Source organism: Pantherophis guttatus, chromosome 1 (genome assembly GCF_059756535.1).
Source record: "Pantherophis guttatus breed Tessera chromosome 1, ASM5975653v1, whole genome shotgun sequence".
Lineage (NCBI taxonomy): Eukaryota > Metazoa > Chordata > Lepidosauria > Squamata > Colubridae > Pantherophis > Pantherophis guttatus.
This window is the reverse complement of record NC_142063.1, coordinates 128308248-128332990: the sequence shown is the minus strand read 5'-3', so window position 1 is coordinate 128332990 and position 24743 is coordinate 128308248. Positions and strand designations below refer to the sequence as shown.

At 36.9% G+C, this 24743-nt stretch overlaps 1 protein-coding gene and 1 long non-coding RNA gene across 11 annotated transcripts in view; one reads left to right on the top strand and one right to left on the bottom strand.

The window, feature by feature from the left end:
* KALRN (kalirin RhoGEF kinase) overlaps nt 1–24743 on the bottom strand; it is a 589612-nt gene that overhangs the window by 108955 nt on the left and 455914 nt on the right. For 8 of the 10 annotated variants that reach the window (XM_034423023.3, XM_034422995.3, XM_034423032.3 and 5 more), the window contains 5 exons: nt 16874–16985; nt 15463–15653; nt 15083–15184; nt 11668–11810; nt 10531–10633 (listed from right to left, as the gene is read on the bottom strand). In XM_034423023.3, coding sequence (XP_034278914.2) covers nt 10531–10633; nt 11668–11810; nt 15083–15184; nt 15463–15653; nt 16874–16985 — 651 coding nt within the window. Of the gene's footprint in view, nt 1–1135; nt 1519–10530; nt 10634–11667; nt 11811–15082; nt 15185–15462; nt 15654–16873; nt 16986–24743 lie in introns of those variants that run through there. The other 2 variants (XM_087884078.1, XM_087884085.1) reach the window with 2 other exon arrangements.
* Nucleotides 8774–10542, top strand: LOC117669010 (uncharacterized). The gene is made up of 2 exons (XR_004592350.2): nt 8774–8873; nt 10501–10542. It is a non-coding gene; the product is annotated as an uncharacterized LOC117669010 (long non-coding RNA).

Genomic DNA, 24743 nt, shown 5'->3' with positions numbered 1-24743 from the left:
TGCTAACATATTAGTTTATACGTTTCAATTCATTTGCTGGAATTGTATTCTCATATGGGGATGCTGTGTATGCATAACATATTAACTTTCATGAAAACAAAACAAATCAAATAGAAGGTTACAGGAACTATAAACCCTAATTCTCTTCCAGTATATTTCTTTACCCGGATTAAAAAAAAAAAAGAAAGAGAAGGTGAGGCTAGTTTTATTAATAGTCTGAAAGTGATCAACGACAGAATGATAATTTATTCACATTATCCTTTTAATCAAGGTCAGCGATAGGAAAAGTTCACATTATACTGACTTCTAGCTACCTGACTCCTTACACATTGCTGTTAGGTGTTTTGACCACTATAATCAGGGTTCACGTTTTGAATTACCATTGCAAAAAAAGCTGTCTTTCAACTAGTACAAATGTAAAATAGCAGTAAAAGTTATATTGTCCCCTAGTTATAATCGTATCAACAACTTCCTTTAATATTCCTATGTGAAATTACTGGATAGAGTGTAATGATGAAATATGACATTCCCACTTGATATTGTAACAGTAACTATTACCAAACCACAATTCAAGACCATGATAATGCATTAATTCACTTTAGAAAAGTATCCACATATGTTTATATTTCATATTTACAAAAAAACAAACAAAAAAACAAAAACCAGTTTGCTTAGTAGCAGGCAGATAATTTCTGAAAGTTTTGCCCCTGCTGCTACTCTCTTATGATGAGCAGGATAATTCTGTGAATAACATGAGAAAGTATATTAACTTTTCTGTTCTTTTTCTAGACATGCTTGACTGAATAATATAGGCGCAGCAACACAGAATTGCCTCTAAAACTTTTTCTGTAGGAATGCAAATACTACAATAGTCTATTTTCACAAATGACCTTTCAGTTAAAAAACAAACCTTCATATACGAAGTTATAAATATAAACAAAATGAAATCTAGCTTTCTCAACAGAGAAAAAATAAACTGTATTCCTCTCTCCTAGTTAAACCAATGAATTGCAATGGTGTGTTTTCTAACTGAGATTTAATAGCTATTTTAGTAGCTGACTATGTCACAAGTAAGATTTTTATCCAATGTGAGATACAATATGAAAAAAAGAAAGGGGGTTCAGGTTATACTCACTTTCTTGATCCGTTTGGATTGCTTCAAACTGATCCATTTAAACATTTTGCTTCTTTGTTGGCAGCAGCTTCTTTGAACTGAAGGCAAAACTGAAAACGTTTCTATTTCTATTTCCTTTTTCTCTGCACCTCTTCCTAGTCCAATTGCTTAATGAAGTTTAATAGGTTTATTTTGCATTTCACTATCATTTCTGAAGAAAGACTTTGTACCATCTCTGTCACTTCTGCGGTAGGAACTACGGTTTCAGAGACAGCCACTCTGCTTACAGCAAGATCACATGTTCTACAGCATTATCTTGTGATTTGCAGATGTCATAGAAGCAATTATTTGTAGTAGCAAATACTCCACAAACATGACTTTTAACGTCGTAGAGAGGATGCTTAAATGAAAGACATTTGATGAAGATGTTAATTTTTAATATGACTTTTTTTCAAGTCGTCTGAGTGACAAGACATTGGGTAGCTAAGGATATTTGATGAATGCAAGCATTTGGATTGCTTCCAGTCTTTTCAAATCTGCACTAAACTAATACTAAAATAAATAGACTGGAAAATTGGCCAGGGGAGGGGGGAAAACACTCTATTACATTCTATTATATGTATCTTTATTTTTGAGGAATAATTACACCTTTTCTTATGCTGCAATACTGTCTACCATTTATTTGGATCTAAATCTACTCCAAATGAAAAAAAAAATATCCCAGTAAACCTACCTATGTATTACCAGGAAGTTTACCTGACACTTTAGAATAACTCACCTGTTGACCAACCCTTTCTTTGAATTTCTTCTGAACAAATCTTGTGGGTGGGTAAGCTGGTATAGAAATGATTAACGAAAGAATCTCCAATAAAAGCCCTTTGAAATGCTGACTAACTGTTAAGTACATTGGAAAAGATACTGTTTGATAAAGTCTTTAAACTTTTACAAGTACCTTCCCACTCTGTGTACAATAGCTGTTACAGAATAAAGCTCTGGATTTCATTGATAAAGTTATTTCACAAAGCATTTTCTCATATAGCCCTCAGAACAACAAAAAAATCATTATTTCTTTGTAACAGAAAAGCATGTATTTATTCCCTGATTCAGTGTATAAACAAGTGGGGAGGAGGCATGGGATCTCGGGGAGGGGGGAACCCAAAATTTGAGAAGCAGAATATAGGATACCTTAGAGCAGTGGTAGGCAAACTTGGCTCTTTCACACCCTGTGGACTTCAACTCCCAGAATTCCTAAAACAGCTTGGCTGTCTTAGGAATTCTGGGAGTTGAAGTCCACAGGGTGTGAAAGAGCCAAGTTTGCCTACCACTGCCTTAGAGGATAGGAGAAGCTTTGAAAAACCTGAAGCTGGTGGTCTGGGCCTGTACTAGACACCTCCCCACCCCCACCCCAGGGCTTCTACCACCCCTGAGGCACCTATACTTTGTTTAATCATCCCACTGAGGAGAGGAGGGATGGGAGTCATTAAGCAGGGTATAAGGTGCCTCAGGGTCACATGGATGCCTTGTTTAACAACCATCTTGACTTGCAACCATTAATGGGCAGACTCCATTTTGGCTGGACTTCAAGGACTACCTGTACTCCTACAGGAGTCATCTAAAACATATAGTGTAAGCATTGTAAAAGCTCTTTAAATCAGATTTTATTCTCAAATATATAAAGTGTTATCTTCATTGGCAAATAAAGCTAGCTTGCATATATTCAGAAGGAAAGGCTTATAAAACAATACAAAGGCCATGAAAAAGGACAAAATGACCAGCTATAAGAACAGTGCGACCTATTACTGTTCAAAGTAATAATTAAAGTATCTTTCTAATTACAGTGCTCTAATTTAAAACCTGTAAACATAGCAATATTATTTTAAGCTTAAATTAGAAATTGTGTTTTAAACTTACTGACAAGATAATCTGCCCTGCAATAGAAGTATATTCACTATATGCATATTCAATATTTCTGTCCACGTAGCTTTGTTAAGAATCTTTCATTTAATCTTTTTCTTAAAATATTCAGTCATACCTGGACAGAAGGAAAAGTTAACATAGCTATGTGGGAACTAAGTTATATAGTGACTGAGGCATGAAATGGACCAACTTAAGATCAGATGGTGGTTAATATAAAAACTTTTTTATGGTTTATTCTGCACACATTACCATGTTTACAAAATCTTAATCCTTTAGATCAAATTTGGCTTTTTAGGGGGAGAAAAAGTGCAGTAATTAGCAATGGCTTTTTAAAGGTATGCAATTAACATCTCTGAAGCAGTCCTTTTCTTAGTAATCTTTTACTCCAGTGCATCATCACCACTTTCGCTCAAGAAGTTTGACACTTTCAATCTTTTGACCAACAAATTTACCCAAGATTGTTATGCTGAATTCCCTAAATTCAACATCCTGATTTGCTGACTTCTTGAATCAACCAGTATATTTGTTAACTAATCAGGCAGATATATATTTTACTGAAGAATAATACCCCTCTTCCAAGATAAATATAATTTGGAACTATTCTATAAAGTTATCAAAACATGCTCAGCTGATAAAATAAATGAGGTACATATATACCTACAACAGAAAATAACAGTGAATTTCTTGACAAGTATTCTTAGGATTACTAAGGACTTCACCTCTTGAGAAGTGATTAAACTTGAACATAATGACATCATTCTAGTCTTGTATTTTAACTTCTTACTAAGCAACTGGGTAAGATAACTGCTATGCTACTACACTAAATAAAATTAATAATTTGTTGGTCTCCATCAGTCTGTCATCAAGCCCCAACAAAAGAAGCTGAGAGAGGGAGGAAGGAAGAAAACTTCAAATACATTGCTATAAAGAGGTAGTATAGCAACAGTTTGGAAGGCTCTTACTCTTCCTGTAATAAAGCAGGCCACTTTTTAAGAAGTTGGAAATAATTCCAATTGTCATGGTCTGCATGCTATCCCAAATTTTGTTAAATCTTTTAAAATTTAATATTAATTGCTTTAGAAGTCATCAATTAAACCATACTCAAAGATGTGTGGTTCTTGGAAAATCAGAGATAAAAGAGCTTGCTTTCAACATTATCCTTCTTCCGAACTTTTGATGTCATTTTATATTCTAGTAACAGCTTGTTGTAAATTTAGGAACAATGTAGTGTCAACTTCCCTTTCCCTAGTATACTTTGTACAATGGTAATAAAGTGACTGCTAAGTTTTTATGTATTTATTAGGAATATATTAGTCATTTTTAATAGCAAAGGCTTCCTAAAACAGTTTACAAAACAATGTAAAACCATGAGGGAGAATTCAAAATATAAATTATACAGCTGAGTTAAAAAAAAAGGCAATAAATCTAAAAATGGTTGCAGCAGAACCACAAACTGAAGAATCCTTAGCTGATATTTTCGTTATAAGGATGGACAATTCAGGTAGTCCTCAACTTACAACAGTTCATTTAGTGACTGCTCGAAGTTATAATGGTGCTGAAAAAAGGGACTTATGACCGTTTGTCACACTTACAACATTGCAGCATCCCTGTAGTCACATGATCAAAAATTCAGTTTGGCAACTGGTTCATATTTATGACAGTTGCAGTGTCCCAGGGCCATGTGATCCCCTTTGGGATAAGCAAAGTCAATGGGAAAATCAGATTCACTTAACAAACAGGTTACTAAATTAACAACTGCAGTGATTCACTTAGCAACTGTAGCAAGAAAGATCGTAAAATGGGGCAAAACTCAGCTAACAAATATTTTACTTAGCAACATAAATTTTGGGCTCAATTGTGGTCATAAGTCGAGGATTACCTGTTTATTGACAAAATTCCAGTCTCTTCCTGGTTTTCATTGCAGGTGTGGGTAGAATATCTGAATAGGAAGATGGAGTCCATACGAAGATTCCATCTTTTTCTTCTCAGTGGTAAGCCTACCATTGTGCTTAATACCTGAGGTATTATGAGGACCCAGATTGTTGGGGGCAATAGGCTGACTTGTAAACCGCTTAGAGAGGGCTGTAAAAAGCACTGTGAAGCGGTATATAAATCTAAGTGCTATTGCTATTGCTACCTGGTAAACACATTTGTGATGTTTTTATACTTCTCTTTTTAGTGAGTGTGATTTTTGTCAGAAGTTGTGTTAGCAAACCTCAAGGTCAGCAGTATCAAGTCTAGCAGTGGTGAAATCCAATTTTTTTTACTACCGGTTCGGTGGGCGTGGCTTGGTGGGTGTGGTATGGCTTGGTGGGCATGGCAGGGGAAGGATATAGAGTCGAGGTGGCGCAGTGGTTAGAGTGCAGTACTGCAGCTACTTCAGCTGACTGCTAGTTCAGCCGACTGCTAGATCAAATCTCACCGGCTCAAGGTTGACTCAGCCTTTCATCCTTCCGAGGTGGGTAAAATAAGGACCCAGATTGTTGGGAGCAATATGCTAATGCTAATGCAATATGCTAAATGCTAACTTTGTAAACCGCTTAGAGAGGGCTGTAAAGCACTATGAAGTGGTATAGAAATCTAAATAATAATAATAATAATAATAACAATAAAAATTAACAGTTCCTAGGTCCTTGGTTAGGACTCGAGCTGCTGAGCTATTAACCAGCCTCAAAGGCTGTGAATCTCACTAAAGATTAAATAATAATAATAATAATAATAATAATAATAATAATAATAATACTGCAAAATCCACATTCCCTTCCCACTCCTGGGGGAAGGATATTGCAAAATCTCCATTCCCACCCCACTCTGGGGCCAGTCAGAGGTGGTATTTGCCGGTTCTCCGAACTACTCAAAATTTCCGCTACCAGTTCTCCAGAACCTGTCAGAACCTGCTGGATTTCACCCCTTATGTCTAGACTCGTGAGGAAGCTAGTTGAATAAATATGGCTGGGAGAGGACATAACACATCAATATCTAATGCAGTTCTTCTCATCTTCCATTACATCTTCTGTACCTTCCTATCTTTGTTTTTGCAAAGCAAACGCAAGCACCTGCCCTCTCTTCGATCACTTTCTATTGAAATGTATTCTGCAAACTATTCACAGCATGAAACTAGCTATAGAATAAAAACCCACATTGTTCATCTTGATCTTTTTATGCTCTGCAGGAATATATTGAAGGAACAGCAGTTGAATCACGCTAATAAAAGATTCAGCAGGCTATCCTGCAACATTTCCCTATACTCTTAAAGACTGCACGTAGCAATGATTTCTTTGCTGATGGAGGAAATGATATTGAAAAAGAATCATCCGAAGTTACTATTCACGTACATACTGTCCTCTAGGTGGAAACATGTAGGATCATTCAAACCCAAATTATTACAATTAGAAGGGTAAACTTCACAAACACTGAAAGCACCTAGCTCTCCCATTAAACACAGAACCCCAAATGTGGCAATGTCAAAATAGCATTTCTCATAAGTCTTGAGTGTAGGAAGCAAGAATCAAACTGCTGTATTATTGATTCATTCGTATATATTGCTTTCCACCCAAGCAAATGCTTTGATGATCAACGCTTTCAGGCATCGCACGCAATTGAAGCACATGCTGGGAGATGGGGGCAAATCACATGGATAGTTTTATGTGGGTAAATGGGAGGTGGGTCATAAGGTGGAATTGCACATTCAGGAAGCTGCTGGTTAAACTCTGTTTAAAAGCAGATGGCTATAATCTAAATTTATACTTCTGGCTCACGCTGTGGATTATTTGCTTATATAAATAGTGAAAAAAACTCAATAGCAACAGGAGAATTTATTCTCACTCATGCCCATTCTAACTCTCTGCCAACTAAATGTGAAGAAACAACTTCCTGCTGCTTCAAATTAATGGTTTAAGAAACCATTTTAATCTTCCTTTTTTTAAAAAAAATAGACCATTATTCTATAGCTCATTCTAATGACATTTAATGGATTCCAGAAATGGATCCCAATACTCCTTCTTATATAGAAATAGAAGAGAAATTTGATTATCGTAAGACTGAATGAACAGATTGCAATTATCTGTACAGTTTTGCACTTTTCTAAATTTCACAATGCAGGGACTTGATAAAATAGTGTATGTTAGGAAAATATTATATTAATCATGACAATTTGTTTATTTGTATGCCACATATCTCTCAATAACTTAATGACTCACAACAATCAAACAAATAATAATAAAATCAATAAAAATAAAGATGTACATATTAGGGATGTTATTAAAGTAGGAAAGAATGTATTGAAAAGAGGGCCAATTTCATATGGTTATGTGTGCTTTAACATGCACACATTAAAAACACTCAGGATTTCAAATACAGGGAGTCCCCAGCTTACAACAGTTCATTTAGTGACCATTCAAAATTACAACAGCACTGAAAAAAAGTGACTTATGACCGTTTTTCACACTCATGACTGTTGCAGCATCCCCATGGTCATGTGATCAAAATTCAGATGTTTGGCAACTGGTTCATACTTATGACCGTTGCTGTGTCCCAATGTCATGTGATCATCTTTTGCGACCTTCTGACAAGCAAAGTCAATGGGGAAGCTAGATTCACTTAACAACCATGTTACTATCTTAACAATTGTAGTGATTCACTTAACAACTATGGCAAGAAAGGTTGGAAAAGGTCATAAAATGGGGCAAAACTCATTTAACAACAGAAATTTCCTTGCTTAACAACAGAAATTTCCAATTGTGGTCATAGATCGAGGACTACCTGTAGACAATTTAAAAAGAAATAAGAAACTGTTTTAAAACTGAGACACATTGAAAAGGCTATCTGTAATAGAAAGCAAAATCATCCATTCCTAGTTGATACGTTATAATCTACCCTACACAGAGAGAATTGTGAAGCCTGGAATTTTATTTACAAAAGTGCTATGATAATCTTAAAACTATGAAAACTAGGCTGGAAAAAAACATGGAGTTGAATAGTTTGACAATGGTAAATGGACATGTTAACAGCATGCCAGCTACAGTGTTGTAAGTGTTATTGTCTGGTTATGACCGATCATTATTTAAATTTACAAGTTTCCCATTGCATTCACTAACTCTTAACTTTTGCAGAAGGGTACCAAGAAAAGTAGCCATATAGAGGACACATATGATGATGAGTATGTATCCTGTTTTGCTATATGTAGGTACATGTACTGATGCCAATGTACAATTTAAATGTCACCACAGCAGGGAATCCAAAGGAACACTAAGGAAATAATTGTGCTAAAAATTATATTATTGCAAAAGTGGAAAGGTACTAGAATAAATATAGCTGGTGAGGCAGGAAGAAACAATTTCCATGCTAATGAGAACTGTTCTAATGGTCAAGCTTCCGATTTAGAAATCGGATGGGCGAAAAAAGTATAGAATTTAAACCATGGAGCACAGACTTGGATAAGATTTTTATTTTTATATGTTGCAGTGGGCAAAGGCAGTGACTAGATGGCTTCATTCTTGTTCCTGGTAAAGGAGCTAATCTTGGTATATTGTCTCTGGGAGCCTTCTGCCAGTAAGACAATTCCTGAACGAAGGGTTAAGAATCTGGAAAGTCAGGGTTTAGTTGTATCAGTATGTTGCGTGGCAACTGAGGTGTTGATTGAGGAAGAATAAATGGAAAATCACAGAGGCCAAATTTACTCTTGTTGCAGCATTCTGAATGAGGGAAGTCTCCCCTGTTGTGCTGAAAATGGATAGCAAAAAAGTGATACGAATAAAGCAATTGCTTTATTTATCGTGTCTGAAATATGCACAATCAAGACTTTGGCTGTGACAATAGCAACCCACAGAGGGGGTGAAAACAGGTAAGGCTATGGTTTAAACTCTGCCCTTTTGTGTGGGTATTGATACTGCATGCACATAGAAAGGTTTTAACCTTGCTGCTCTTACTTGTTTTGACTTCCTCTGCGAATGCCACTGGCAGTTGATTTTCTAAAATCTTGACCATTTCTTAAATGAAAGTATTGTGCAACCAACATAACGTGCTTACTTATCTCTAATCATAAAAACAAGGCAGATAGAAAATGGTTTCAAAATAAGTAAAGACAAGAAGCTTTCAGACTGCATCTGACCCATGTATTTGCTGAACCTATTGACTACAAAGGATAATACCATTCACACTTTATTTGGAAAAGAAACTAATTATATTGGCACATATCTATAAGGCAGATATTATTTGTGTAATTTAGAAATACACAATTTATTTCTGTAACCCAGACTGGTTCTCCAAATAGAGAACATGGCTTATCATGATCATCAATGCCATTTCCAAATATCCCACACACAGAATATTTATTCAGGCAATAAAGCTTTATATCATTGTTCCTTTTGAAAATTAACATTGAGCCAGATATCAAATGAAAATTTAATCTGAAACATATGAAATTTTAGTTGTGGAGTGGAGGGGGGGAAAAAACTACAGCAAAAAATTATAGCAAAGAAATTTTTTGCCTTCTAGTTCATCCAAACAATGTCTTCATCATTCTACAATGCAATTTGGATGTTATACTCTGGGCCCCATATTTTAAAATGTGCACCAGTTTTCACAACTGATAGTCTATCCCCTTGAATATTTGCTTCAAAAGGCTTGTAGTCCATCTGTACCAAGCTCTACTCCTGGAGCTGAGTAGCCCAAATTCTTTGTCAACCTCCCCGCAACGCCCTTCAATTTTCTCTGGAAAGCTTTGTGTCACTGTGCTTCCAGCAAATATGAATACATACACACACACACACACAAACCCGCACACAAAACTACAAAACTGTGCTGTGTCTTCCAAGATCTGCGTTCTGAAAATGCAAATGAGGCTACCATGGCACAAATCTTCAGCATGCATAGCATCTCCAGCCCAACATTCATACCTTTAAAACCAAACATAGATAGCGAACTGTTCAAGGGGACAACTGGCAGCTTCACTGAAACAAACAAAAACCAAAACATTGTAGTTTTTGCAGTGACTTCTCTGAAGTCAAGCTGGCCCTCCTAATTTGCCCATAGACTCTCTGTTCTTTTTCTAACATCCTTCCTATCTTTGTTCCATAACATATGGAACACATGTAACAGCAGTATTTGTTCCATATGTTCCAATAAAATGTGGAACATTTGAACATCTTCCCTTGTGAAGGTCAGCATACACATCACACAGAATCTTGGTGATTCTCTTAAAGGTATTATTTTAAATTACTTGCCGCCCCCATTCCCGCAAATAAAAAATTACCCAGGGTTTCAGTGTATGCATAATTGACTTTTCCTGTATGCCTATGGTTCCAGTGGAGTGGACAGCCACTTAGAAATATACATTATATGTGACCATTGGCATATGACACAATCTACAGTTTTATTTCTCAGCTATTGTTACTAACATCGCAGGGCACCTAATTCTATGAAGAAATGCCACTTAATTTTTGTTTCTTACCTATTCTTTTGTATTTTAGAGGTGTCAGATTTTCAAGAATAAATCCTACCTTGTCACTGTCTACTGTATTCTGAGAAGTCCTGGATGCAATTGAAATTGTGTCAGGCTGACTACTCCCATCTCCTTGGCTGTCGGCATCTTCTCCTCCCTCTCTGCAGAGGAAAAAACAAGAAGAAATTTCTTGAATGAATTTGAAAAGTGTTCAGGCACGCGCAGCGTGAAGAAGAAGTTGTTCAGTTGATCACACATGTGTTGCAACTTAGCCTGTAATTTAGAATGCTGATGTCATCCCTAAAGTGAGGTTAGTGCATAATAACCACTTTTGCTCTTTAAAACTGACTATTCCAGGTTTATATAGTGACAGCAACATATCTCAAAATAGCTCCATAATGAATGTGGCAGGCCAATGACCTGTTCTGCTTGGATTTCTCACTTAACCAAACCCAGCCATCTAAATTATAGCCTAGCTGTTTTGCAAAACTGATGTCAATTCCTCAGTTCTCATGTGTTCTGTGGTTTAAATGATGAAGCTATCAAAATTTGAAAAATATAAAATATGAACAAACTAATTTATTCTCCTTTTAAAATATTTCTAATAATTTGAAACATTATAGGATGCTATTGCAAGGAACTTCAATGCTAGATTTTTTTTTTTTAAAAAAAATAGAGGACATGAATCTTGTAAAGTATGTTATCAATGATCTAATCAATACAGACTATTAATACAACAACGTCTAGGGAAGGTTAGCATCTCCTCCCTCATGGGCCATTGCTTTAACATCATTTTAATTCTACCAAAATAAAGTACATAATCTGGATCCAAATAGATGGACAGATATAGACAGAAAGAAATACACAGACAGATCTGACTAAGCATTACCTCAAGAAACATATTTTTATAAGCTAAAAACTATTTTCACCAATTATATTCCCCAGGCACTGCTCAGGAAGTCTAAACTTGATCTACAAAGTGCAACAGTTCTTATATATCTTATACTGGTGTAGTTCATTAAGCTATGATCTGGTTTAGTTTGTGTGTGTGTGAGGCTTATCATGGTATGTGGATCTACTTATATTGTTATTCAACAATGGTTTAAATCCAGATTGAATTTATAGTGCAGATCCAGACTTTCTGTGGCAAAACAGTTGTTTTATTATAGAATATTCACAAAACAATTAAGATTACCTCTTACTGTTGTTCCTTTGCTTGGCTGGGGTTTTGGGGAGCTGGATTGGCTCTTTCAAAGCTCCTTTTAAATGTATCATCCTTTCTTGTATCACTTCTCGAATATTTTTAATCCATTCTTGTTTAGTTTCAATACTGGTTGCCTAAACATTTGAACAGAAAAGGCAGAAAATAAAATTACAGTATTTCTCAAGTAGGGCCCTATATTTTGCTTCTTTTTAAAAGTTGCTTTCATTCATTTGCCTACATAACAGAACAGTTTTCCTGATAAGACAGCAAAAGTTCATGTGCTAAAAGTACATTGCTAGTAAAAGAAAGGCAGATAAACATAAAATATGTATTGTGTCTGTGATATATAATATGACACAACCCAACACGACCCAATATACATAGTTTCTCAAATAAAGCCTCTAAAATGATGGAGCTTTGTAAAATGACCCTAACCCAGTGGTGGGCTCCTGCCGGTTCCACACTGGTTCTCAAACCGTATGTTAATTTTCTGAGCAGTTCAGAGAACCAGTTGTTGGAAGAAATCTTTTCCCAATTTACAGGGCTAATCCTGCAAGGAACGCAGGAAGGAAAGATTCTAGTGTGCCTGTATTTCTAGCCTAATCCTTATCTTAATTGCCACTCCTGCTGCTTTAAGTGATTTCAGAAACTGCCTCTGGGTTAAGCTTTGTTACATTGTAACAGCCTTAATGGTTCTTTCTGTCTGTAGCTGAACTTCTTTGGAGTTCCCCCACCCCTGGAATTTTTTTTGTGGTACTTTTATTCCTGGGGCTTGAACAGCTATTTACAGAAAAGTTGGTATAGCCATAGAAGAAATGGCTGAGAGGCAGGTATTGCTGAGGAAAAAGAAGATATTCAAACATAATTATTTTATTTATTTTATTTTATTTTTTTGTTTTATTTATTTTATTTTATTTTATTTTATTTTATTTTATTTTATTTTATTATTTATTTTATTTTATTTTATTTTATTTTATTATTTTATTTATTTTATTTTATTTTATTTTATTTTATTTATTTTATTTTATTTTATTTTATTTTATTTTATTATTTTATTTTATTTTATTTTATTTTATTTTATTTATTTTATTATTTTATTATTTTATTTTATTTTATTTTATTTTATTTTATTTTATTTTATTTTATTATTTTATTTTATTTTATTTTATTTTATTCGGCTTATATGCCGCCCTATCTCACAATGGACTCAGGGCGGCTCACAACAATAAAACAGAAGCCACAATAAAAATAAAGACTAAAATCTAAAAAATTTAAAATTAACCCATTAAAACTCTTAAAACCCCATCATCAGACCAGGTCAAGGGATTTGAAAAGCCAAGTTTTTAATTCCCGGCGGAAGGTGCGAAGGTCAGGTGCTAGTCAGAGCTCCAAGGGGAGTTGATTCCAGAGGGTGGGCGCCCCAACCGAGAAGGCTCTACTCCTGGGGGCCGCCAGCTGCCACTGTCTAGCCGACGGCACCCTGAGTAGGCCCTCTCTATGGGCGCGAACCGGGCGATGGGATGTTGTTGCTGGCTGTAGGTGGTCCGCCAAATATCCTGGTCCTAAGCCATGTAGGGCTTTATAGGTCAACACCAGCACCTTGAATCTCACCCGGAGGGCAACCGGTAGCCAATGCAAACCGCGCAGGAGGGGTGTAACATGGGAGTATCGGGATTCTCCCATCACAACCCGCACGGCTGCATTTTGCACCAGCTGAAGCCTCCGAGTGGTCCTCAAGGGCAGCCCCATGTAGAGAGTGTTGCAGTAGTCAATCCGTGAGGTTTAGCTTTCCATGACAGCTGTGACTCATTGATCTTAGTGTGTATTCCCTCATTTCTAATCTAATGATTGGTGTTTAGGGCAGCTTTTTGCAAGCAAAGAAGCTTTTTGTATTTTTGTACAGGTAATCCTTAAGTTACAACAGTTCATTTAGTGACCATTCAAAATTACTATGGCACTGAAAAAAGTGACTTATGACTGTTTTTCACACTTACGACCGTTTCAGCATCCCCATGGTCAAGAGAGGCCGGGCGAGGCTAAGTGCCCCTCGACATGAGTGACATCAAGTTGGCCACACCCACTCAGTCACATGACCACCCAGCCATGCCTACCCAGCCGGTCATTAGGACAGAGAACCGGTTGTTAAATTATTTGAAGCCCACCACTGCCCTACCTAACCTAAAAAAAAAAAAACCATTAGCACTAAGAAAGCTATTTGTCATATGATTGTTTTTAAAGAAATAATTATAAAGAACATTTCCATCATATAACTACTGCTACGATCAGTAAAAAGTAAATAGTGTTGTTTGCTTCACACTGTGTTAAAACAGTAGATCAATTCATTCTAATCTAATGAAGTTTAGGATTATTTCCTTCCGAGATATATATGACTATATACATTATAATGTTACATGTTTTAATGAGGCCTTCCCCTGGTGATAGTTTTAAAAAACTATTGTTTAAAAATAGTTTTAAAACTATTGTTAAAAACCACTAGGGCAAATTGTGCAAAACATGGTGAAAAAAACATAGCTTATATATAAAACCATGGCATATCTTGACCTGAATATATAGCCATGATCATATTCTGGCTTACAGCCAGTTAAACTTAATTCAAACAAAGAGAAGAACTAGAGTAAGATTAAAAATGAAATCTGAATCCTTGATGAAGATAGCCTTGGAAGTGGGAGCAAATTAGCAGCTGAAGGCTACTTCCTAATATACGGTGTATATACTGTTATATGTAGGCTTTGGTGCCTGATATATAGAATGTTTGTTGCAGGTTGAACAAATACATTCTATGGTTTATCCAATGAGTTTGATCTAGTGAGTATGTGGTAACTAAAAAAGATTCATTGATATAAGGTGTGGTAAAAAAACCCCACCATTCAGGTGATGGCTACAACAGTGCAGTCAAAACTACACATGGATTTTGTGTGCAGAGCTGTTGCATCTACTTCAACTTTTTTGACTGTACTCTGCAGATGCTCCAAAGTGAATGAAATATATTGTGTGTGCATTTCAAAGGCAAACACGGAGGTTTTGGGAGGGAAGGGGCAAGGTTTATTAATAAATAATGTGTTCTTGGGCGGAAAAAAAAGATTGACTAATGGCATTCAAATAGCATTATGTACTATATAGACTAGAATCCCTGATGTATGAAGTGAAGCTCGCATTGCTTATGAATGCATGGCATGTGTGTGTAAACCACCTCACCTTCTATATCTACTATATACACTTGTCCCACAGTTTCATATACTGAGTAGCAAGATCTGAAATGGGTTTCTGTGTAAGTTCAGTTGAATGGGAAAAGGACCCAGGTTGTGATTATTGATCTGGAAGTTTCTACTGAAGAAAAAAAATTATGAAGCATTGGAGATAGAGGAAAATAATTTTGGAGACTTACTTTTAACACTGTTTTGTTATCCGAAGAGGGGGTCCGTCCAGACCACAAGGCAAACTTGCATGGATCTCCTTCCACATGTTCTGTTACTCCCAGTTCTGAGGTCTGTAAGAAAGAAGAGGTGGCTGAAACTGATAATTTTTAAATGATGCTCAGAGTTAGTTTACCTATAATGGCAAAGTACATTTTTAATTACAAATTTAATAATAAAGACATTTTTTAGTTTTTTCATGTCTCCATTAACCATTCCTACTTTGGTAAAGTACAATAAAATGAATCAACGTAAAGTATGATCATGCAGAATCAAACAGAAAACTTGATTTATCTTCTACCCCCCAGCATAATAAAGGTTCTGAAGCCCATAAAAATCCTTGCAGACTTACCAGTAATTTGTTCTTGTAAACATATTTAGTATGTCCTGTAGAATCTTTTATCTCTTTGCTGAAAACTAGAGAGATTTCAAAGAGAAACAAATGTCTCTCACGACCTTTCCGGATGAGAGATTTGGGATCCCATACTTGGAATGAATCCTGAAGAATCAGTTCTCCCTGAACATCCAAATTTTCATCAAATCCTGTGATAAATATTAACAAAAATGAAAAAAGTAAACACTTATAACATTGGTTTCAAAAGCCCACACTCAATCCACGGCTAGGTAGTACTGAGCGCGATGGAAGAATGCTCTGTCTCAGTATATTAGAGGGCCTACTTGGAATGTGCATCCAGGTGAGACTCAGAGCTATGTTGAAGGAATAACAGCTGTTTAGCATTTGGATGTAAATTCAAAGGAATTAAAGTCAAAAAATATATATTATGCAATAAGGGAGAATGGAAATAGCAAATTGGTGTCCGAGGAGGATTCAGGTACTCCTTAAAATGGATAAAACTTCTTAAAACTCCTTAAAAGGGACGTGGTGGCTCAGTGGCTAAGATGCTGAGCTTGTTCATCGAAAGGTCGGCAGTTCAGTGGTTCGAATCCCTAGTGCCGCATAACGGGGTGAGCTGCCATTACTTGTCCCAGCTTCTGCCAACCTAGCAGTTCAAAAGCACGTAAAAAATGCAAGTAGAATAGGGACCACTTTGGTAGGAAGGTAACAGCATTCCATCAGCCTTCAGCATTTAGTCATGCTGGCCACATGACCATGGAGACATCTTCGGACAGCGCTGGCTCTTCAGCTTTGAAACGGAGATGAGCACTGCCCCCTAGAGTCGGGAACGACTACCGGTAGAACATATGTGCGAGGGGAACCTTTACCTTTACCTAAAATGGATAAAGTTTAACAACTGGAGATGTGTGAAAGGCACACTTAGGTATTTTTAAAAGGAAGGCCCTAAGAATGTGTAATGCAGTTCATGACATGAACATTCCTAATGCTTTTTGCAAATGGATGCAGGATGCTCCAAACACTGAAGGTGTTTAAGAAGAGATTAGACAATCATTTGTCTGAAATGGGATAGGGCAGGGCTGTCAAACTCCTGGCCCACAGGCCTGATGCGTCACGCCCTGGCTACGCCCATGCCCAGTTTAGCGAAGGGGGAAAAAAGTCACGATATGTCACGTGATGCCGCCATGATGAAGCGAGTTTGACATCCCTGGTATAGGGGTTCCTGCTTGAGTAGGGGGGTGGACTAGAAGACCTCCAAGGTCTCTTCCAACTCTGTTATTCTTCATAGTTATTCATTATTAACTACATCATAGTTATCAGTAAGACAGACAAATACACATCAGCCTTATATCTACAGCCTGTCCTATCCATGCCCGTTCTCTTCCCTGGTAGATTAATATTTACTTACCTTCCAGCATGCTTACATGCATGGCATCATTGGCTTTCTTAGGGACACTGAGCATCACTTCCAAACCATCCTTCAGCTCTCCTTTTCCTTCTTCACAGCACGTTAAAAGCTCCTGGAAAAAAATGTATAAACAAAACAAAACAAAACCCCTGGATAAGTTTGTTTCCTTGTGATTGCAGCCAATCGAGTCATTTGCAGGATGTAAGTTAGTTTCTTCATAGCTATGGCAATTTGTCAAATACTTGACTGTCTTTGTCAGATGTAAATGCCTTATTCTCTAATGTGTAAATAGTGTACAAACAGGGTATCAGGGGTTAACTTATTCTTCACTTCTTAATGTATTCATAATTCACCACTCCCACATATAGCTCCACCCATTGTATATATAAGGAGCTACCTACACCCTTTCCCTTGCTTCTATCTGTGAATATTCAGTGAATATAGAATGCCTATTGTAAATAAAAGAATATATAGTTAAATCTTTAACTCTTGCTAATCTTATTGAGTCTGATCCTGAAAATATTGCAACAAACTGGTAGCAGAGGATGGTTAATTGACTCAATAAAAAACTTTAAAATGTCTAAGAAAGATAGGCCCAACACCAGGGCCTACAGCAAAGAAATGGAAACGGAACAAGAAATAATCAACGAATCCACAAACGCAATTTCGAGAGAGTCCGAAGAATACACCACTGAAGACGAAGAAATAATTGATGACCAGGAGGAAATCGAAATAGAGAATAACGAACTCAGGTCAGAGATATTAAAACTATTAAAAAGCCAGAAGAATGATGAAAGCCTCATCGCGAACCTCCAAGATATGCTGAAGAACAGCGGAGCAGCGAGAGAGAAAAACATCACTAATGAAAAGCCTAAAGACCCAAAAGTAGTGAGTGATATGATTGCGGAGAAAATCATTACAAAGAAGAAAAACGGTGATCCCGCGCGAAAATTTGAATGGCAGCCATCTTGGTTTCAACAGGCCTCCAAGATGAGCGAAGCAGAGCCAATCAGCAAGCTCAATTCAAAATTTCTGGCGTGAAAAATGTTATCAGACAACGAAAACGAAAAAGAAGATTCAAACACCTCAGAAGAATCAGAACCAGAAAGTGAGGACGATCCAACAAAACACCAAATAAAATCAGCAATGAAAACGCTCTTTGCTGCATTTGGGCCAAAACTGAAAATTACTAAAAAGATGCCGAAGAAACGAGCGAGCAAGCCAATGCCTCAAGACCTGCCCGCTCCCATCCTGACTACAAGAGCGCTGACGCCCGAACCCAGAGAGCCCTGCCGATACCGCCCTACGCCGCAGACCGAAGCAAGCACCAACGCCCTCAATAGAAGAGGAAGAGCAGCCACCGTCGTCAGGACTCCCAAAGTCGAACCAGAGACCGACTCGTCTGAAGAGGAGCAGAGCGAACAAGCCGCAATGGGGAGAACCTTCCACGACGACGCCGAAGAAGAAATGAACAACGCGCATGCGCGAAACTACGCAGACGGTCCGGGAAGACATGAACTGGAGAGAAGACCATGCAGACTCGTAGCGAGCATCCCCACGCCGTTTTGCAATTTTCTGCATTTACGAGACCACGGACTACCTCAGGTTGTAAGTAATGGACCCAATAATGTCGGAAATTTACCCAGTGACTTCCCAAAACTAAGGGTTGATGGCATTAATTTACAAGAATGGTATCAACAGCTCCAGGTTGTCTTTATGAAGGAAAACTTACTGTTTTTTATCACTAGTCCCCCAAAAAGACCTTGGACTCTAAAAATAGATTGTTTACACCATAGAGCTTTTTTCTTAATAATATCTAGTGTGTCTCCTGCAATGTATCACAGCATTAAGCCAAATTTGACTGTTTCAGAAATTATTCAATGCATGTTTAATTTGTTTCACAGTGACAGTGTAGCTACCACCACAAGGATATCTAAAGATTTCTTTTCGTCTAGGGTAAAACCAGGGGTTTCCATAAGTGAACATTTAATATCTTTGAACAAAATAAGAGCTGAACTGCATTTGAGGGGGGAGGTGATTTCAGACCAAACAATGAAAAGTGTTATTATCAACTCACTTGATCCATCATGGGACAATTTTATGTCACATTTAGACACAATCAATCTAGGATATTTATCCATAGAAAGTCTATCCAACAAATTGATAACAGAAGATAATTCAAGAAGGAATCGTTCTAACAATCACACAGAACACAAACCATATAGGAAAGTAGCTTTCCAAGAAAAATATAGTGGAACATTTAAATGTCATAATTGTGGATCCAGGGAACACAATAGAAGAGATTGCCCAAAATTTTTAAAAGAAAGATATAGATCAGAATACAGAAACAAATACGATTATAGACAGCCTTCCATAGAAAGGCATAGATATAGGAGCCCACCAAATCACAGAGAGAATAGAGGGGGCAGAGACAATTCAAAGGATAGAAAATCTGGTTCACTGAATGGATTAGATAGACAGGACAACACTAGCACGCAGCAAGGTGAGAGCAATGATTGGCTTGTTGATTCTGGAGCAACTAATCACACCACTAATAACAAAAGTATATTGTCTTCATTTGCAGAAGATAAATTTGTAATTAAGGTAGCTAACCAAGAAAAGGTTCAAGTATTAGGTAGAGGAAATGTAACCTTGCCTGGTCTAGGAAAAATAGAGGGGGTATTACTAATACCTGAAATACCTCATAACATATTAAGTGCCATAAAACTAAGCAGAGATTCTGACATTAACATTGTCTTTTCAAAAGGAAAGGCAACTTTGGAAAAGAATAAAATAAATATAGGCACTGTGGTGATTAAAGGAGGCCTACCTTATCTGATAACAAAAGAAAAATGGTTACATAACATTGATTCAAATATGGAAGATTGTATTGAAATAGATGATGAGAATGTTAGCAACAGTGACAATGATGAATGTAAAATATCTCATGATCACACAGATGCACACAACGATAAGAAGCCAAAAATAGGTAAACCAATTCATGATGAGTGTGCTCACATCTTACATAGGAAGTTAGGACATGCCAGTTTTCCTGTAGTACAAAAAATGACTGAACACGCAGAAGGTGTTAAAATAAAAAATTGTGAAAATTATCTGGAATGCTCAGTATGTAAATCTACAAAACTAAAAACTAGTCCCAGGCCAAGAAAATCTACTAGATCAACTAACAAAATTTTTGATTTAGTACACATGGACTTAGTTGGTCCATTAACTCCATCAATCACTTATAGAAAACGTTACTTCCTGACAATAGTGGACGATTATAGCCGCTATGGATTTGTTTATACATTAAAACACAAAGATGAAACATTTCAAAAATTTAAAGAATTTTACAAACGCATAGAAACACAACACAACATCAAAATAAAACAAATTATGACAGACAGAGGATGCGAATTCATGTCTAAAGAATTCTCACAATGGTTAAAAGACAAAGGAATGTTACATTACACATCTAGTCCATTTTCTGCGTTCCAAAACGGGATTGCAGAGAGAAAAAATTCCACATTACAAACCATGATTAGATGCACATTGGAAGATGCTGGCTTAAGCAAACAATTCTGGTCAGAAGCCTTACATTATTCAAATTACACACAAAATAGAACATGGTCCAGCATTGTAAATAAGACACCATATGAAGTGATGTATAATAGAAAACCAAAATTAGCACACATGCATATATTTGGAGTCACAGCAGACGTACACATACCTAAACAATTAAGAAGAAAGGGAGAAAATGTGTCCAGAAGACTCAGATTTATGGGATATGAGACTGGCACTAAAGGGCACAGATTCATTGATAGTAACAACAAATTTATAGTCTCCAGAACAGCTGTGTTCCATGAACAAGCCAACTGGTCTAAATTACATCTTAATGAAATATTCCCAAATAAATATGAAGATACAAAACCTCATGAGAAAGGGATTATAGAAAAGCAAAATATCAACAAATATAAAAACAAAACCAAGACTTGGACAAATAGCCAACACAAAATAAAGACAGACACACTAACAAAAAAGGAAGCAAGATATTTGCATGATAACGATAGTAAACCCGAAAAAATCATTAGAAACACCAGAAATCAAATGCCAAATAAATACAAGGATTATGTAATGCATATGGATGGTGAACCAACAACACCCAATACATATGAGGAAGTGCTAAAACTTCCTCGCGAAGAAAAAGAAAAATGGGAATTAGCAATGAAGAAAGAGATGGAAAGTTTACAAGGATTAAATGTATTTACACCTGCAATTGCACCTAAAGATAAAACAATTATTGGTACCAGGTGGATATATAAAATTAAGAATTTAGAGGGAGGAAATACTCTATACAAAGCTAGATTAGTTGCACAGGGTTATGCACAGAAATATCCGGAGGACTATACTGACACGTATTCCCCCACTGTAAGAACAGAGAGTGTCAAAACAGCTCTAGTGGTAGCATCAGCACTCAATCTTGATGTATTCCAATATGACATACAGACTGCGTACCTACACGCAAAACTAGATAAGGAAATATACGTAAGAGCACCTCACAGTCAATACACAAACAGAAATGAGACTTGGTTGTTAAACAAGAGTTTATACGGGCTAAAACAATCTGGTAAACGGTGGTATGATTGTTTAGTAAAAGTACTTAAGACCATGGACTTCAACGCTACCACTGCTGATAATTGTTTCTTTGTCAAGAGGGGTGATGATTACATTGAATTTGTATTGATTTATGTGGATGACATTTTATACATAGGAAAACATAAAGAGAGAAGAGAAACTTTTGTAACTAAATTAAATGAGCATTTCTCGTTGAAATCTTTAGGCAAGGTAAACAAATACCTTGGTGTCCAAATTAATAAGACAAAAAGGGGATTCAAACTTACCCAGAGAGATAAGATCATAGAACTTTTAAATAAATGCAACTTAAACAATGCCAAACCTTGTGATACTCCTATGCAAACTGACTTTCTAAGAAATACTGATGAATCTTCTCCCGAATTCAAGGACAACACATTTTATAGATCAATCATAGGTTCACTCCTTTATATATCTAATTGGACTAGACCAGATATCGCTTTACCACTCAATTTATTATCCAGGCATGTCAGCAAACCAACAATGTATCACTGGGAAGCTGTTAAAAGAATTTTAAGATATCTAAAAAGTACACTAGACTTTTGTTTAATGTTAGAACCTAATGATAATAAAGAACCAAAGCTTACGTGTTATGCAGATGCAGATTGGGCTGGAGACATCTCATGCAGAAAAAGTACATCTGGTTATGTATTTCTCTTAAATGACTGTCCAGTTTACTGGTACACTGGTAAACAAGAACTAGTGGCCACTTCAACGACAGAAGCGGAATATGTTTGTTTATCCAAAGCCGCAAATAACCTTGTATGGTTTAATGATTTAATTTCAGATGTCTGGAAAAAACCTGCTTTGCCTTTTGTTATGCATGAAGACAATAAAGCAGCCATTGAAATATCTAGATCTGATGCCATTGGACAAAGGTCCAGACATATAGATATAAAATTTAAACATGTGAGACAATTATCTCAGGATGGATTTATTAAAGCAGTGCATTGCGACACTTCAGAACAATTAGCTGATATATTGACAAAGCCTTTACCTTCTAAGCAGCACAAATATTTAACCTCTAAGTTGTATGTTTTGTATTGTCCTGAATCTGAGTGTAACTGGTGTTGTATAACGAATCGGCATTTAGAGGGGGATTTGTCAGATGTAAATGCCTTATTCTCTAATGTGTAAATAGTGTACAAACAGGGTATCAGGGGTTAACTTATTCTTCACTTCTTAATGTATTCATAATTCACCACTCCCACATATAGCTCCACCCATTGTATATATAAGGAGCTACCTACACCCTTTCCCTTGCTTCTATCTGTGAATATTCAGTGAATATAGAATGCCTATTGTAAATAAAAGAATATATAGTTAAATCTTTAACTCTTGCTAATCTTATTGAGTCTGATCCTGAAAATATTGCAACAGTCTTTTTATATACTTCAGAAAGTGTGACAGCCAAGAGACAGCAAGTTCTCTTATTAAAGCAGCTGCAACAGTTTCATAATTAAGGGGTTATTAAGTCTGAATGCCAAATTGTGTGAAAAGGACTATGTAAAATAAAACTGTCTGATTCAACACCCCCATTTTATAGATTGTGTACCAGAGTGTTGTTTCAGTTCCCCTGATAACTGAGAAGATTTCCATGGAAAAGGTAATTTGATACGATATACTTAAGATATTACTTAGATAACTAGGATAAATGGTCTTTTACCCAAGCCTTCCCAAGAAGGTTTGGAAGAGGGATTATTCTAATTGCCATGAAGGTCAGTATCAAGGATATGTTACTTAAATTCTATATTACTAAAGTAAATAAAACTGAGAGAGTGTAAATAATGAACCAAAAAGCTATGTTATATAACATCTAGATCAGTGACTTTTTTTCAGGAACTGGATAAAAGTCACCCCAATAGTCAAAGTATCTTTCCAAGAATTTGAGATGATATAGCCTTATACAAGCGCCTATGGTTGTAAGTCTTGATTCCAACTGAAGCAAAGTATTATGGTAACTGTAAGTTAACCCTGCCATCCATTGGAAAGTAGAGAAAGAAAGTTATATATGTAGACTGTTCTGTGCAATACTTACAGTAGCTTCTCTGCCTTGTAAACCTAGGCTTGCCAATCCTGGCTGAAAGACCTTGCCTGTTAAACTGGGCTTTAAGTTACCACCTACTATTCATCCACAGATCATTTAAATAAGGCAGCAACCTGCTCAAGCCTAGTAAAATGTTTCAATTTCTTCCTTCTCTGTTATAACTTTGATATAGCCTTCCCTCTTTACTTGTCCAATAACTGTTGAAGAAGAAAATGACCTCTCTGAGCCTGGATCCCTTTATTAGACTGAGCAATCCCCTAACCTCTTCTCTACATGCCTCCCTCTTACATAATTCCAATTGATCCTTCTACTCAACCTCCATCCCAATTGGCTTATCTTCTTTTTTGATCAGCCAAGTCCCTTCTTCCTATTTTGGCTTCAGCATTTCTGAACTAGCATTATCCCAGGAAGCATTTTTCTAATTGACTATCCTTCCTTTGACTTAACAGGCTGAGGCAGGACTTTAGAGAAGAAGCACCACTCTTAGCATCAACAGGAACAGCAGTACCCTCAGACTTTTCCATCTCTAATTACAGAGTATAAACTCTGGTTCAGTGTCTTCTTTCTGAGGCCAATATTCTGGATCGTGCCTGCAGGGTATGAGATGTATGTGGATCAAATTTTCTCCCTGTAGAGGTGGTCCTTGACTTATGACCACAATTGAGCCCAAAATTTCTGTTGCTAAGCAAGATGGTTATTAAGTGAGGTTTGCCTTATGACCTTTCTTACCACAGTTGCTAAGTGAATAATTGCAGTTACAATGTTTCCCTGAAAATAAGACAGGGTCTTATTATCTTTTGACTCCCAAAATAAGCGCTTGGCTTTATTTTCAGGGAGGTCTTATTATTTTTGAGGTGCAGGAGGCGACAAGTGTGGTCACCTCACGGCTGCTGCTGACACAGCCGCTTGTCAGCTGTTCACCCCTGAGGCCGTGCACATACTTCCAGCCATGCTTCCCAGGACTCTGCACCATGCCGTCGGCCCGGCCACACCGGATGTCCCATCGCTGTCGCCTCCCTGTTCTTTGTTAATGGCTTTTGTGGTGGCCATTAGCATGAGAGAAGGGGCATGGTGGCTAGGGTTGTGGGAGCGGCCATTAGGTAAGGGCATGTGGGGTGCATGCCCTTACCGAATGCCCTTACCTTCCCCCCCCTCTGGCCTCACCTCCTC